This window comes from Sinohyriopsis cumingii, chromosome 5, assembly GCF_028554795.1.
Source record: "Sinohyriopsis cumingii isolate HCF-2022 chromosome 5, ASM2855479v2, whole genome shotgun sequence".
NCBI lineage: Eukaryota > Metazoa > Mollusca > Bivalvia > Unionida > Unionidae > Sinohyriopsis > Sinohyriopsis cumingii.
This window is the reverse complement of record NC_142965.1, coordinates 29864649-29882019: the sequence shown is the minus strand read 5'-3', so window position 1 is coordinate 29882019 and position 17371 is coordinate 29864649. Positions and strand designations below refer to the sequence as shown.

General features: G+C 35.1%; 1 protein-coding gene across 1 annotated transcript in view; it reads right to left on the bottom strand.

Moving 5' to 3' along the window:
* LOC149798868 (mannose-P-dolichol utilization defect 1 protein-like) overlaps positions 1 to 16774 on the bottom strand; it is a 33042-nt gene extending 16268 nt beyond the window's left edge. The window contains exons 1-3 of the mRNA XM_089957782.1: positions 16589 to 16774; positions 11730 to 11795; positions 6096 to 6228 (exon numbers count right to left, since the gene is read on the bottom strand). Of these exons, the coding sequence (XP_089813908.1) occupies positions 6096 to 6228; positions 11730 to 11795; positions 16589 to 16682 (293 nt within the window). The 5' untranslated portion in view covers positions 16683 to 16774. The remainder of the gene's footprint in view (positions 1 to 6095; positions 6229 to 11729; positions 11796 to 16588) is intronic.
* Positions 16775 to 17371: the final 597 nt, after the last annotated feature.

The window sequence follows — 17371 nt, the reverse complement described above, 5'->3', positions numbered from 1 at the left end:
GGCAGCCAATATCCACATTAATATCAGTTTTATGAATGAAGTGGGTGTAACAACACCCCTTTTCGATACTATCACTGCTAACAGCACGAGTTCTTTAACACATGGGAACAACAGGGATATATATGTGAAATACAGCTGTTGTGCAGTTCTCAAATTTTTATCACAGAAGATGCACCAACTGAGTAACAAGGAAAGTTTCTTTTCAGACCCTGGTTCAGCTGTGTTTTTTTTTTTTTGGGGGGGGGTCAGGACATTATGTTGTTGTTGTAGGGTTTAACGCCATTTTTCAGCACACAATAGGCTATACATGGCAGCCAGTATTAATGGTGGAGGAAGAACCCAGGAAAACCCCGGAAAGAACCACCGACCCACGAGAAGCTACTGGCAAGCTTTCTCACATACCCACATTGGCTGAATCCAAGACTCGAACCCACGCAGACAAAGGTGCGATGGCAGTGATCCGTAACGGTGAGCGCTTTAGACCACTCGGTCACTCGGGGCCCCCAGGACATTATGAGAGGCTCTGATAGGGACTTGGCATGGGAATAACATCATTATTTTGACAGTTATTTACATCTGGATTGAACAAATTGTTGGGACTTGATGCAGATGGTACAGATTTGTTCAAGAAAACACTATTCATTTCCGTTCGTATGTCAAGTAAGGCTTTGGCAAAGTTATTCATGCCTGTTCAGCTGTAACCAGGAAACCTTAAGGTAAATGTTATTCCAGCCTCATGTGAGAATATATTAATCCATGTTCACAGAATGACAGTTTCGTTTTCCTACCTACATTTGGGATTCTAATTCTGGGTCATGTTTGGGTAGAAAATTGATAGGTACATGCTCATTATCAGACTCTTCAGAGATCTTGATGTTATAAGCATATTTACCAAATTTGATCAAAATCTGACCAGATGCATGACCTCTACAGAACAAGCAATTTTTGATGGACAGATGGATGGAGGATAGATGCAGGGTCATGCCAAAACCTGAACCATGATGACACAACTGGAGAAGTTTAATTAGACCAACAAGGCATGAAATTCACTGATTTTGCTTGCTAATGCTAAGGGGACTAGGAAGCAAGTCTTGTAAAAAAAATTGGCAAATCAATGAGGCTTTTGTAAAAAAGGAAGAGAGTACCATGTTCATTATACAGCTGTCTCATGTAGAAGTCTTGTTGGGAATGGTTGGCTGAAGATTATTTACCAATGACCTGTACCTGCCTCATGTTTAACAGTCCCCAAAGTAGGTACTTTTATAGGGTTTGGCTGACTCCGAAGATTTTTAACCAATGACTTGGACCACTGACCAAGGTATTCAATACTAAACTAAACTCACTGAGCAGAAGCCATTATTATTACACTTACCATGATCAAGACATGTGACCTTCAGACCACACAATATGCAGGTTTCTTTACCGACCTAAGTGCAAACCATCCATCTAGAGCAAAAGTTCTTCAGACATTTTTCCTTGAGCTACAAATGACCCTGACATTTGACATTTTTACCACAAAAACAACAGGCCTTTTCCATATCTAAGTTCAAGCACTCTATAAACTTTGGTCAAACAAGAAGTCTCTTTAACACATCTTGTTCAAGTGAAAAACATGTACACTGACATTTTTTCAAACCCAGCTGATAAAACATAAATAGATGAGGTAGCCAAATGTATAATATCAGCCCTGGTTGTCCAATTTTGTTTCTCAATAATTAAAGGTAGCAACAGTTACAAATGTCAAGTTGCATGCATTTTAATATTAGTACAGAAATATATTAGGGGTTAGATCTATATCACAACAAGGCCTATTAAATATAACTCTTTGTTATTTTCCCCCCTTTAAAAATGTTTTTGTTGTTGTTGTAGGGTTTAATGCCCTTTTTCAGCCCACGATAGGCCATACATGGCAGCCAGTATTAATGGTGCAGGAAGAACCAAGGAAATCCTCGGAAAGAGCCACCGCTTTAAAAATCGAACAGCATGGTACAGGTGGAGAAACAACACCCACTCAAGCCAGATCCCTGTTACAGTATAAGTTTTCTATTTATTGGTAAATTCTTGCTTTTTTCCTGTTCTTTCCTAAATAATAGTAGTCATCCACTTTGGAGTTTAATTGTCTCATCATATTACTCTTCCTTTCTAACAATGTAATAAATTCATGCTACTTAATGTAACAATGTAATAAACTCATGCTACTCAATGTAAGAATGTAATAAATTCATGCTATGCAGGCACAAATAGAAAACTGTGCCTCATGTCAAGACAGTGAACACGTTAGTTAAGATTTCTTTGAATAAATCAAAAATGTAACATTCCTAGAAATGTCAGTGATACTTTCCACTGATAATGATGTAAAATTGTTTGGCTGCTTTTTAAAACTAAATTAGGTACTATGCACATGCATTTTTTTACAGCAGCAATAACTGCAAATAAAAGCAGACCAACCTTTTCTAAAAACACATGTATAAGATGCTTCAGAAATTATTTTTGTATTGTTGAAATATATAATCAATATAAGACAGTTGATTCTTCACTTGGTATCTGAATCTGAATCACTTGGATATCACAGTCTTTCTATGGGTGGCCTTCATACATTGGCTATGAAAATGTCAATCAATAATGTCTACAAACCCCCGTAACATTGAACATATCCCTGATTAGTTATGGTAGTGACATTTTAACATGAAGCAAACATGGAGGGGATTAACCATGATGAATAGGGAAACAAACAATTTCATGAGCCAAACAGTAGAAAGAAGAATTATTGATATGCAGTGAAAGTATACGTGCAAAGTCCCATGCCGATGCCAGATGTAGTCTAAAACCTCTCCTCTACTTTGTTGAGGTCATGGTTCAAACAATCCCCAAGTTGTTTCTTTTAAAGATTTTTCAAGAAGTTCCAAATGTTTTTAAAGATTCTTTTTAATGGGGGCACTCACCAGTTATTATGTACTTTTGAGAGAGTGATGAATGTAAGGTGAAGTTGTTTGCATTTGAAACATTCACAGTGGAGAGAATGATGGCATACCTCTATGCTACTTTGATGTAATGTGTCTGACATTTCTTTGGATATTGAACTTATGGAAATTGTACATGATCTAAGCACACTGCTAACCAAAATGAAAATGACTGCTCTCTTATGCTAAAAAAATCAGCCTGAATTAGTCTAAAGTACACTATCTTAGCACCTATTAAAACAGGGAAATTAATTTTGCCCAACTAGACAATACCAGCTTCTGAAAGTGCAATGGATGAATTACTATATATATAAAATGTAAAAAAAGTTATCTGCTCTTTTTTTACAATTTACAAGTCCAGGAAGTGAAAATGACCAAGCATTGCTAGCAGTTTTTGAAAGATGCACATCTGGAGTAAGGCCAAGCTGTATACACTATAACCCATATTACACCCATTAATCATACATCAAAATATAGGGAAATAAATGTTCTTTGAACAATACCTAAGATATACAAGGTCTCTTTTTAAGTAGCCAGTATAACCAGTGAGTTAACAAGCGGAAATTACGTTTCTTTAAAATTCTAACTCAATGCAAAATACTAAATTGTAGAGCGCCACCAAAAAGAAAACTGAATTTTCACCATATATTATTTTGTTTATTACTACATAACTAAGTTTTTAAAAAACACAGAAGAAAAAAAGTACTTAAATAATGCTAATTAGCTTGCCACTGCAGCATGGGATGCTATACCAAATGGTAACTACCCGTGTCATGTGTCGTCTGGTCCTCTGAATATTATCCCACTTTATTTATTTAATTCATTTATTTTCGAAAACAAGCAAAGAAGTTTATTCCATTTAGATAAATTCAAGGAGTTTCCAAAAATAAAACCAAGTTTATGAAAATTCAAAGAGTGTTCAAGGCAACTGCTCAAATTCAAGGACAAAAATTCTAATAACAGTTGCCTCGCTTGGCACTCAGCATTAAGAGGTTTGTGTTAGGACTGGCTGGCTTGGTGTCAGGATAATATGAATGGGTGGGACATCATGCTACATGTCTGCAGCATGATGCCCCAGTGATAGACATCACTATAAACTGCCACACTGCAGACACTGTAGCGATATGACTGCAAAATTGTTAAAGCTACGTTAAAAGTCCAAATCACACAAACACACACAAACAAATTCAAGGATTCTTGAGGGTTGAATGAAATAAGGAAGTGATTTTAAAAAGTCATATTTTACATAATTTGCCTAGGTCATTTGACTTCTGATCAACTGACCAAAGTTTTCATTACAAAAACCTCAAAGTCAACAAAAGTGCACCCACCCCAACCTCCAAGAAACATGAGTAAGCCTGAAACCAACCCCTAGCTGACAAATGCCTCAAAGCCAAGTGCATGGGGATTTGGCCGAGAAATCTAGGTCAGTGGGAAACTTTCTGTTAAAATATTTTCCACTGCTATTGACTACATATGTTATGAAGACAACTGTTTTATGGTTTCTCTATAGTGTTATGTATATTTTGCATGGTCTATTAGGTTTTTTTTATTCATTATATGCAGTAGGTTATGCAAAATTGTATGTTGTAGTTGACCTCGTCCAAATCAAGTTCATTGTCTACCTAACCAGAATCACTGATTGTTTGTAACTCTGTAAACAATTAATACATAGCTAATATTTTGTCTATGAGTGTGGGTTTAATATTAGGATCATTATCAACAGAATTAAACATATCATTGTCTGAGTCAAGGACATTTTGTTTACCATGTTCTTTATTATAATTTTTGTAACAGACCTTGTTTAATTATAGCCTGGATTGTTATGGAAATGAAATTTTGTCCTGTATCCTGGCTCTTGTTTTGTGTCTTGGCTTTTCATATCGTCTTGTTTATCTAGAAATTATTAACTCCTGCAATAATGTCTGGGCAGAAATCATTTATACTATTGTATTCAGATTTTGATTAGGATGAAATTATTTATTATTCTCTAGAAATACAAAGTGCTTTATAATATTCTTGGAAAGAGACATTCGTTTGGAATTAGAGTGAGTTAAATAAGGACTTCTTGGATTGTATTATTGTGATTCATAAAAAAAGTGATGGCACATCATCACAATTCAAGCCATTTGTACATTAATACCAACCAAAACAAGCACATCAACACCTTCAGTACTGGAAATTATTTGGAATACCACTAAAGTTTATTGAGAACTTTATTCATCAGGACTTGTGCTAGTAAATCTAGGATTATCTGAGATTCAATGCGCAATATCATAAGTACTTTTTATATTTTCACATTTTATTCTTTGGAAATAAATTATAATTGTTGAAATTTACAAAGCTTAATGCTTCTCACTCTTTTCTATTACTTATTTTAAAACCATAGCGTCATAATAATAGTTTGTATCTTCATATTTGATGGCACATAAATATCATTTCTCAAATAATGAGAGGCTCCTATGCGAGGATGCTTTCTTTAAGAGTTGGTAAAATTCTGCTGAGTGGTTTCTTATGATAAAGTTTTACATGTTTTTCTATATTTAGTTGTTGTTGTTGTTGTTGTGGGGTTTAACGCCATTTTTCAGCACGATAGGCTATACATGGCGGCCAGTAATAATGGTGGAGGAAGAACCTGAAAAACCCCGGAAAGAACCACCGACCCACGAGAAGCTACTGGCAAGCTTTCTCACATGCCCACATTGGCTGAATCTTAGACTCGAACCGCCGCAGACAGAGGTGAGATGGCAGTGATCCGTAACGAAGAGCACTTTAGACCACTCGGCCACTCGGGGCCCCTCTATATTTAGTAATGGCAGCCATATTTGATGACAGAGGGCACCAACTGTATAAATCTGAAAGTGCATTAAGGAGTCATTTTAAGGTTTTACTGTTTTAAGTAACAGCAGCCATATCGGATGGTGAATAGGCATTCTGTGTATGAACTTGACAGCCCTCCATATCAGGATACTTTCTGAAAATTTTGTTAAATTCTGCTGAGTGGAATTTGCAAACAAATTATTTAAATACATTTAGTAACAGCAATCAAGGATTAAAAGTTCTGATTTACCTTAACTTTTGTGACTTCACAAATCTATACATCTACATGCATGTATACGTGCATGAGAATTATACCTGAATGGAAATCCTTTGGCAAAGCTGTATGAAGTGTTGGCTGTGATGGCTATCAACTCAAAGATAACACTGGAAAAACTAATTCCTTCCCCGCTCTTGGCTCTGACAATTTTTATGATCTGCGGGACTTTCACTGTGTAAAAACAAATCATACAAATGTCAAAATTTACTGGAGTTTGGACATAATAAATTAAAAACATTCAAACTTCTACTCAAGTTAGCCAACAAATAGCCAGATGCAAGTCTAAATGAAGTCTGACTATACATCCCCATTTGTTTGTACCCCCTACCAATTTCAATAACAAATTTTTTATGTGATAAAAAGTGCACAGAACTAAGTCAACTGAATCTTTGATTTATAATTTCTAACTTGACTGTGACCAGAATATCACTATTACTGGCATCCCCTGCAACTTTCATGCTTAAGAGACTTTACATACTAACATGGCGCCATATTGTGTACACTATGAGCTACTTTATTTCCATCAGACAACATAATTACGTAGTTCATCCTGTGCGGTAACTGCCAGATAATTCCGTAAATTACATAACATTGAGAGTTTGGAATTATATCCCTTTGCATTCATGAACATAGAAATTAAACCACTTGTTAAATCCACGTGAAAGGCAAATCTGTTGTTGTCATTCTTTTCCCTTGCTTCATTCAACATTGTAAATATTGGAAGCAGACAACTTATGTATTGTACATCTGTAGTCATGCACACACACACTTTGCTGAAAGTGCACTTGTCCAGGAACTGGAACTGGATCTCGAGCATGTCCATCTACTGTATTGAAAACTTATGTTAAGCATGAAATACACAGATGATGATGGTATTTGGGCCACTCTACTCAGTCAGGTAAGAAATTATAAATCAGTGAATGAATTCACTAAGTTCCTTGCACTTTTTATCACATTAAAGTTTTCCATTATTGAAATCAATAGGAGGGTACAAACAAATGGCTTGGTATAGTCAGACTATAACATGGATGGTAAATGTACAAACAACATAAAATAACTTCACCCTTATTAATATACATCTAGTAAAAGCATGGATTTATTGTATTATATGCAGTGATAATGTGTTTATCATACGCAATACTTTTATTATTAATAATGTATACCTGAGTAAAGTTTCATCACAACCATCTTTGACAGTTACAAGTTAACAGACTGGTCTCAAAATGGTCAATAAACCATATTTAGTGTGCTGACCCAGGTATATTAAATAATGAACTTACATTAAATAATGTTTAAAGATGAACTGACGTTAAGGCCCAAATTTAGTTACAGCTGCCATGTTTGACTGTAAAAGGGCATCATTTGAACAAAAATGAATATACTTCACATCTGGATGTTTTCTGTCAAACAGGGTAAAATTAAGTTTAGAGAACCTGTCATTTAAAGGAGTTCTATTTTTAGTAATGGAAGCCATATCTGAATGGCAGCTTGGTATCATTTGCATAAAATTATGCCAAAATGCATAAAGGAGAATCTATGAATTTTCAACAGTTCTTTTTTTCCCTTTCTCAGTACAATAATTAAATACATCTTATTATTTGCATTCAACATACATTATAACAATTAGTAATATTGCCACAAATTTCCAGAATGATTTGTTGCCTGCTATTTAACTATAAGGATGATAAAAATATTCAGAAGAGAAACTGAATAGAATAGAGATGCAAGAGCAACATATACTCAACAGGAAAAAATAGCTAACAATACTATGAAAACATTCATAAAATTAATGTGAACATTCATAAAATTATTGTAAACATTCAAAAATTAATGTGAACATTCATATAACTAATGTAAACATTAAAAAAATTAATGTGAACATTAATAAAAATGTAAACATTCAAAAAATTAATGTGAACATTCAAAAAAATTAATGTGAACATTCATATAATTAATATTAACTCTCAAAAAATTAATGTGAACATTCATAAAATTAATGTAAACATTACAAATATAATGTAAACATTCATATAATTAATGTAAGCATTAAGAAAAAAATTGATGTAAACATTTCAGAAAATTAATGTAAACATTCAGAAAATTAAAGCGAATCACTAGTGACACTATGTAAACATTCATAAAATTAATGTCAACATGCATATAATTAATGTCAACATTCATATAATTATTGTCAACATTCATATAATTAAGCAAATAACAGTACATGTAAACATTCATACATTAGTGTAAGGTGGGTTGATTCAAGAAAGACTCAATTATTTTAATGGAAAGGTGTGTTTAGGCTTCCATTGAAAATACCCATTTTGGATGAATCAGCATCCAATTGGGCAGGTTAAGTAGGCCACTGGGTAATGTATCAGTAGCTAGCTGAAGAGACATGACAATGTTGAGAAAGGGATAGGACCAGTCTCAACACTGCTGAGCAATATTTTGTCCTGTGCCAAACCTCTGAGAAATTTCTTCAGTTGTGGAGGAATAAGGAAGAATTTACAAGGTCTGGTCAAGGTTGAACCCTCTATATATCAATATTACAAAATGGATAGTATATTCTTGAACTGTGTGCCAGACGTGTTTCAGGCCATGTTCGGGGATAAGAGGTGGCAGATTTCATTAACTGCTTTGTCAAAGGAACACGACTTCAACCTTGATATCCAACTGAAGGAAAGGTGAGACCCTAATAGGAGACATCAGTGGCACTGATTTTATCCTGAACTCACTGGAGTCAAACAGGATAGAGAAGTCATCATCACCTGGCATAGTTTGAACTGGAGATTGATTTAATATGAGAAGGCACTGGCACGCTCTATGCCACATCCCGTAATTCAGAGTTGAGGACTGGGGAGACATAATCGACTGTTGCCCTGATGATGTGACACCTCTAGCCTTCCAATCTGATATGACTTGGTGAGGAGGTGATAGCGAGACACTAGGGAATACAGGACCAATGACCCTGAGGTGGAATTCCCCATATCTTCCTAAGGATTAGTTTGGATAATAGTAAAGGGGTGGATATCAATCCATTCCCCTTCCCTGGATGAGCCCAGTGGACAGACTCCCAATCCTGAACAGACTGGGACTTTAGTTTGGGGGGGTACCCAACCCCCATACCATGAGGCCACTAAGTGACAATTGGAGAATACTTCATCCTCAACAGATTCATCACTCAAAAGTGTGCAATTCTGATCTTTCCCATCTGTGGTGTGCAACATACCACTCCTAAAAATGTTGGGAATGGTACACCACTTCCTGTGTTTGAGGGAGTAACAAGCTTCCATGGAAATGAAATATGCAATACACCACCTCACTAACAGGAGGGAGCAACACACTGCAGTGAGTATGATGCATGTAGTTACACAACATCACTTAAAGGAGGGAGCAACACGTTTGTGTAGTGCAACATGCTGCTCTGAACATGCGGAAGGCTTGACATCCTACTGGGGAGAGACAATCAACTCCTCGAATGTTCAGTCCCTCCTCTAGAGGGCCCTACCCTACCAAAAAAGTTGTTCTCATAAAGGGATAAATAGCTAAGCCTCTCACTTATTCTCTTCCCTCCACCTTGGGAAGTCTGTGAGAGAAAGCCCTGAAAATTTAAACGATGAAAGTGAGTGAACTTTTTGTTTCCTCCTCTACTCATAGGCATGATTCCAGTTTAAACAAGCCCATAATTTTGAATGTACACAACATTTTCTATGTCGTACTTTGAGCAACAGATGCAGTCTGGATGAGTGTCCCAAGGGCCCTTCTTGTGGCCACACTGTCCTACAGATTGTCCTGACATTGTTATGATTTTGAAAAAGAAATAATGACAATATATTTTGTGTCACACGTACACTCACCTAGTTAATATGCAATGCATTGTAAGTACACCCTTGTGCATACACTTGGTAAACAATTGAGGACCCATTTTATGTTTTTTTTCCTTTTTGTTTCTCACTGCAACCATTTGCTGGTTAAAAATATATAATGCAGACACATATGCAATAACATATGATGTAATCTCTCTTCCGCCAATAGCATAGACATTATTAATATACATTGAAGAACACAATTACGAGAAGAAAATTCTTTTGATAAAGGAATACACAAGTATCCTGCTGCTATTCCTTTTGACACAAGGACTTACCAGTACTTTAGTTGTACAACATAGCGTACCCAAACTCCTAAAGGGTGGAAACACTTCTTAACTCAATGTCCCTTAAAAAACTGAATTCCAAAAGGAAGAAAATGTTAATGGCACATAATTTAAGTTACAGAACAGTGTAACTGAATTAATTGTGATAGGATAAAAATAATTAGGTACACACTACAATCAATTTTCTTCGGTGGCAATCTAGTCATAATGTCCACACAGTGCTACACTTGGCAGAATCATTGTCGGTAAAAAAGATGACAGTTCTACTCATGCCCCAAGCCAGGTGCATGAGTGGATTCCATCATACTGACAATTCTCCACCATGTGGGAGGATGCATTCACACTGAACAGACATGGTGGTTTGTCTGCATGAAAAGGCATAAGCTGCACAACAATGACAGGCAATATATTGCTGCTATTAAAAGAGATGTATGCAATCTTCAAGTCTGGTCATTCTAGCAGTAACTGAGTGTTATAAATAGGTCATAATGACCTACCTTATTGAAAGTGCTGTACTCATCAAGATGCATTCCCTCAACAACTTTCATCAATCTAGGTACAACAAAATATATGCAGGATCCTAAAACTGTCTTGTCATGAGGAAAATGCAAAACTGAAATACGAGACAGTGACTTAGTTGTGATGAGAATACATGTTATCAAAAATTTCATGAATCTTAGTATGAATATAGGATGCTAAGAAATATTTGGTCTTGAGCTAACAAGCCAAAACTTAAACCAAGCCTGTAAAACATAAAATGCAGGTTACAGAGACATTATTTTGTGATAAAGGTATGATACTAAAATAAATACAGATACATACAATATGGTTTGGTGATTTTAGCATGAATAATGAGAATGAGAAATGGGCTCAAAACACAATGTTTAGTCCAAGTCAGTGAAGCATGAAATGGAGGTCACAGCGACCTATATTACTCACGAGGGTGTAGTACTCATTAAGATACATTCAATCTAGGGTATATATATATATATATATATATATATATATATATATATATAACACACACACGGTTCAAAAAGCACGCTGGTGGTCATAAGCTATGTACAAATATTTAAACCAAAGTCAGTAAAACATGAAATGTAAATCAAAATGACCTTTCTTTTTTGCATGTGTGTAATACCAAGAAATATATAGTCATATAAAGTGATCATTCTATGATGAACAGAATTTGAGAAATAAAGTTAAATGATAAAGTTTAATCCAGGTTGATGAAGTGTAAAATATAGGGCAGTGACCTACATTTGCAATGAGAGTCAAGATGAATCTCCTTGCTAAGTTTCATGATTCTAGGTAAAAGAGCATTTATACAGTGTGCAAAGTCCAAGCTAAATGCAGATTTTTCTAAGAATGTACCAATATAGTCCCTCAGACCCCCACCCAGAGCGAAGGTGCTAAGAAACCCACTCAAAATTGTTGACTCCATGTAGAGATGGGTGGGTGGGAAAGAGCTTGTCCAGCCAAACAGGGCAAATAGCAAATACTTTATATACATTACCTATCAATGATCCAAGAATGATTGCAAAACCCAGACACTTGCTGACTACTGTCTTTAGACAGGCCACTGAAATGAAACAAAACAAACGGATGCTAACAATCAAAGCGTAACAGTGATACAATAACATGCAGACATCACTTGTTATGTATGTCAGACTGGAAAACCAACTACTCTGGATATGATGGCATGACGGAAAACATGGGTAACATGAAAAATGCATTATGCATGTAACTGATCCTCCACTTGATCACTTCATGACCTTTTATTTTGAAACTCAGTTTGTATTATGAATTACAGTTAGATATAACAATATTTAAAAGTTCCAAAGAATCATAACTTTGGAGGAGTCCTGATACAAAGGAGTATTAGTAAATAGTAATTCTATAGCATGTGTTTCAAAATAATAAGAAACGCTTTTCAAGCGATAATACAACCAAGTAATGTGGACAAACATTACAACAAAGGAAACACTTGAGATATATTGTATATGCACATCCATGTGCCAGGAAATTTATTCATTATATGTTTACGGGTGGGAGAGACAGATCACAAAGAAAATAATCATGGTAATGCCATTGAAAATATCCCCCGTAGTCTTTTCCCAGGTTAAATTGTACTCTGTTGCAAACATGTTATACATACCTCATGCTATCAAATTCAGACTAATTTTGGCCTCCAAAAAAGTCAGAAATCTCATTGAAGCTAACCAAGAATAATAAAAAGGCATTTTGGAAAAATAACTTATAAATTAAGACAACAATTCACTTGATGACTGATCTAAAATCATCATATTTTCAGGTTGATACCTACTACTGTGGGTGACTGTGTGATGGTACAAAGCTCATACAGTAAAACATGTAGTTTTTATAACTTCCTAGTTAAACCTTGGGAAACACTGCATAACTGTAAGTCTCATTCAACCTGATTTTTGTGTGACTCAATGACATCTTCACCATACTTGGGTATAGTAAACTGCTATACTGATCTTTGTTGCCAATGAAGTGCTCTGGTCAAAAATATGTAGAAGTGAAACAATTATGACATTCCTACCCAAAAATGTATCTAGATATTCTTTCTGCAATTATTCAAGTCAAACGTTTATTGAAAAATGAATAGGATATCATTAAATAAGACTTCATAAACTCACACTGACACTGCAAGTGTGCTGATCTTCTAATAAAGATGTCCATGTTTATGCATATCATATGACAAATTATTTCACCTCTTCTTATCAGCCTATCAAATCAAACTTTTCCAAATTTTGGAAAGTACATGTGCTGTTCTTGAAGTACTGGCAAAAAATCGGATGACCATCTTTCTCAGACAGGCTTGATTAATTTTGGAATGACAACAATCATGCTAGTTAACTTGTCTTGCCTCAAATCAGCAATGACCTTCGACTTGATCTAAGTGTAAATTAAGTCTGGAATGGCCTCACTTTCAGAAAGCTCTATCTCAGTCCATTTTTGAGTTACAAGCCTAATATTTTGTAGGTCTTCATCCCTTAACATGTACTTCAACACATATTTTTTGAAGATTTTATTGAGTGGGTCATGGAATGATTATTCAAGTGCCCAGGCAATTCAATTAAAATGGGACACATCACAGCAGCTGACTTAATATAATTTGATCTTGCATGGTGAAGCATGCTAACCACTGAGACACCGCAGCTCTTGCCTCCATTATTCACCTCCTATGACATGCTGGAGTGTCCCCAAGAGGGGTCCCCAAGTGGCTGAGTGGTCTAAAGCACTCTCCTCTACAGATCATTGCTATCTCAACTCTGTCTGCGTGGGTTCAAGTCTCAGGTTCAGCCAATGTGGTTATGTGAGAAAGCTTGCCAGTAGCTTCTTGTGGGTCAGTGCTTCTTTCCAGGGTTTTCCTAGGTTCTTCCTCATCCATTTATATTGGCCACCATGTATAGCCTATCTTGTGCTGAAAAATGGCATTAAACCCTACAACAACAACTACATCCCCACACCTGCAGCATGAGGAGGGGTGGGGTGGGGAAGGGCTCCCAGTGGTACACAAAAACCCACTAAACATCCTAAAAATTATGTACAAAGTCAAACCATGGTATAATTCAACTCATTACAATTTGTAATTTTTTTAAAATTTGTAAACTTTGAAGCTGCAAGTTGAATATTAATGAAGTTCTCATCTGTGCTAAGATACTACAGGCTTCAGCCAGGTAGAAATTCATGTGAATCTTACAAGATTCCAGGAGAGTCATGAAATGTCAGAAAATACTTCCTAAATCATTTTTTGAGTTGTCTGATTTTGCTAAAGTGAAAATGTTTTTCATGCAAATTTCATTTTATTTTTGGATACCTTATGGCACTAGATTTTGCAAATGGTACCTGTTACTGGAGAATGAAATTAAATGTTTTCCTTTACACTCTTCATATTATCTAGCTTTTAAATGTATATACTGAATTTATACACATAATCAGATGTATGAAATATGTAGGTGTTCAACACCACATTAGAAAAATCTTGGCTATATAGCACTGGTTAAGTTTTTAAAATATAAAAGTAAATATAGCTAAAAACTTAAGGAAGATAAATCATTACAAAGATAAAAGGCAAAGATGTTAAAATTCTTAAAAAAGGTCTATAAAATAAAAGACCAAAGTCAACTAAACTTGTGTTTGTAAAACATGCAGCCAAAAGCATCCTCCAAACCCAAAGCTAAAAATATCTGAAAAATTACTATAATGGCATGAAAAACTAAACAGGTCATCTATTTTTTGTATACAAAATATGCATACCTAGTTTGTTTTACCTCTCATGACTGTTGCTAAACTGTGAAAAAAGTCTTTTTGTTAATCCAATAGCTTATGCTGAATGGTAAGACAATTACCAGTAAGTGATTGATTTTGACAGGTGTTTGATGTGTGCTATGACATGGGGTAGTACTACTTTAACCACAGAAGCAACAACGATTTCTTCTTGGCATAGTTTTGTTCTTCTGCATTTTCTATTTAGGGTATTTGTAGACGTAAATCCATGAAATACATATAAAAATGCTAACTTTGTCAGGAAAAAATACAAACTGAAGTACCTATCCAAAAACTCTAAAATGAAGGCTTTAAAAAATAAATTACACAACATATATGAATGCCATCAAATAATGCACAATACTATATGTGTGATAAAATATAGGGCAACTTCAGCTATTCCTGAACAGTGATAGTTACCAAACAAATTAATCCAATTCATGTCATATTTCTCTCCTCTGAAGATTTTAACTGTGTGGGGGCCTGGTTTGAAGAACGAAGATTTCTTGCACGGTTGATCATTCATCTACCGACAGGTAAACATGCTGGGTCCCATGAATCAACATTTTGTTATGACGACTGTCTACTAAAAAATGTGTTCATGTGCAAATCATAAAGTTCTACATTATCATTAATGAAATAAAGTTACAAAGATACATGTACTTCTAAACAGAAACCTATGTAATAACTTAAGTTTTGAAATTTTAAAATTAAAAAAAAAGTAGATAATCAATGCAACAATAAAAACAACAACAATAACAATAATTAAAATTCGACTACTGGAGTAAGATATATCATGTGCCTCTAACAAAGGATTTTTAACAACAACAAAATAATAACGAGTCCTGTCAATGGACTGATGCTCTGATGTATAAACAAATTTTCCAAAAATTCCATATATATGCCTTTACTTTTGTTTTGCCACAATGTTGTAATTTGCTGGTGACTTTTTTCTGTGGTTAGAATCACGACAGCTGATTTGGACCAAGCTTAATCAGACCAAATTACTGGCTGATTTGATCCAAACGTCAGATTGATTCAGACCAGATTAAAAAGCCAATTCAGACCAGTTGAAATATCAAGTTTCCTCTTAGATTTAATTGTGACAGCTACAATTGTCTAAATTATAATATTTCTCATTATTTCCCAGATACACTGAGCAGTTCAAAACTTCATTAAGGTAACAAAACCCCAATTTTAAGTGAGATACTGGTATTCTCTTATATGCTAATCAAATGCAATAATGTAAGACTGTTTATTTTGCACTGCCAACTTAATAATGAAATATCTTCACAATAGCACATTCACTATTGTGTAAAACTGAAATAGTTTATTTGATTTTACTGAGAAGTAATACAATTAGTAATGTTGAAAAAAAGCATTTAGACAATGTCCCTACATTACAATTAGTTTTGCACATATGGTTCAATTTTGTAAACACATTGTGGGGGTTAGATTGATGAAGAATTTATAATGTATTTTGTACTATATAGTGCAATGTAACAGTTTACATAATAAAAAACCTAAACTGGTGTCCTGTCAAATTTCTGGCTTAGTTCAATACAATATTATAATGTTTATAATCTGCTGATTTTGCTGACCTCATTTTAATTAAAACAAAGAATATGATACATGTAACATAATAAAAATGGTGGTGTTATCTGTACTGAAAGATTTTGACAAGGACAAAGTGTCTTGCCTGTTTCAAGGAATGACTGTTTCATCGTATTATCACCATCTGTTGATCAGTATACCCTTGATTAATTCAGCTGCAAACAATACTGAGATCATCTGGTCCGATATGTTTTTATATTTTTTAACAGTGGGTGGTTTACAAACGGGAGAGTGCGAAAACTATAGAATAAGTTCTAATGTAATTTTCAGAGTTTAAATTTAACCATCTACATTTCATTTCTGTGTTTGCATAAAGATTAATAACAACTAAAATAAACCAGATACGAGTGTCACATTGTCCTTCTCAAAATATTTCATAGTTTGAATCAGCTATTCAACGTGGAATGGAGTGGGGGGGGGCTTGACAGACACCATTAATTTTGAGCTTTTGGCGTCGCCTATTACCATCCAGAAAGTTCAGATCTACAAAGAATTTGCTGAAGCATGGTTGGGGAACCAGTATCTGCACTGTCTTTGCGATAAAACCGTCTTCAGCCATTCCAGTTGCTTATAGAGGTCGTGTTACAGTTCGCCCACTTTGTTGGAAAACACGATAACACTCCTGGCAATATATCTAATAATGATTGGAGAAGCACCCATAGGTATTCCGATTGCCATGAATCACAGTCTATAGTCTGGTTTCATAGCTCGTATACTCCTGAGTTGCTATTAGCTATATATTTGATGTAGGATAAGGGTATTCACAACACTATTTTGTCAATCTTGCCCGTTTCGTCATCTCAAAAACTCATTTTCCAGTCGATTCCTTGATTCATGTTATGTCCAAATTTATACGAGGTGACGTACGACAGCCAAAATTTTGCCAAAGATTAAGACGAAAAGATCACCCATCTTTTATGACGGTGTGAAGCTCATGTTTGTTTTGCAAAGATTTCACATTTCACACTGCGTCATCTAAACTATTCTAGTTGCAATAAAATCCTTGATTAATTTTGCATCGATATTAATATCTCGTTCTACGTGACACTTCATATTTTGCAAAATACTAGGATCAAATTACCAACTCTCTTCCACGATGGGTGAATGTGATGATATTGGGTCCAACATGGTACATTCCGACAACATCATGTAAAAAAAAAATCTCCATTTGAAATCGATTCTTTGATACCATTCACATCGGAATTAAAGTAAGGCGACAGATGAGAGTCTTCATTTGCCAAAGATTAA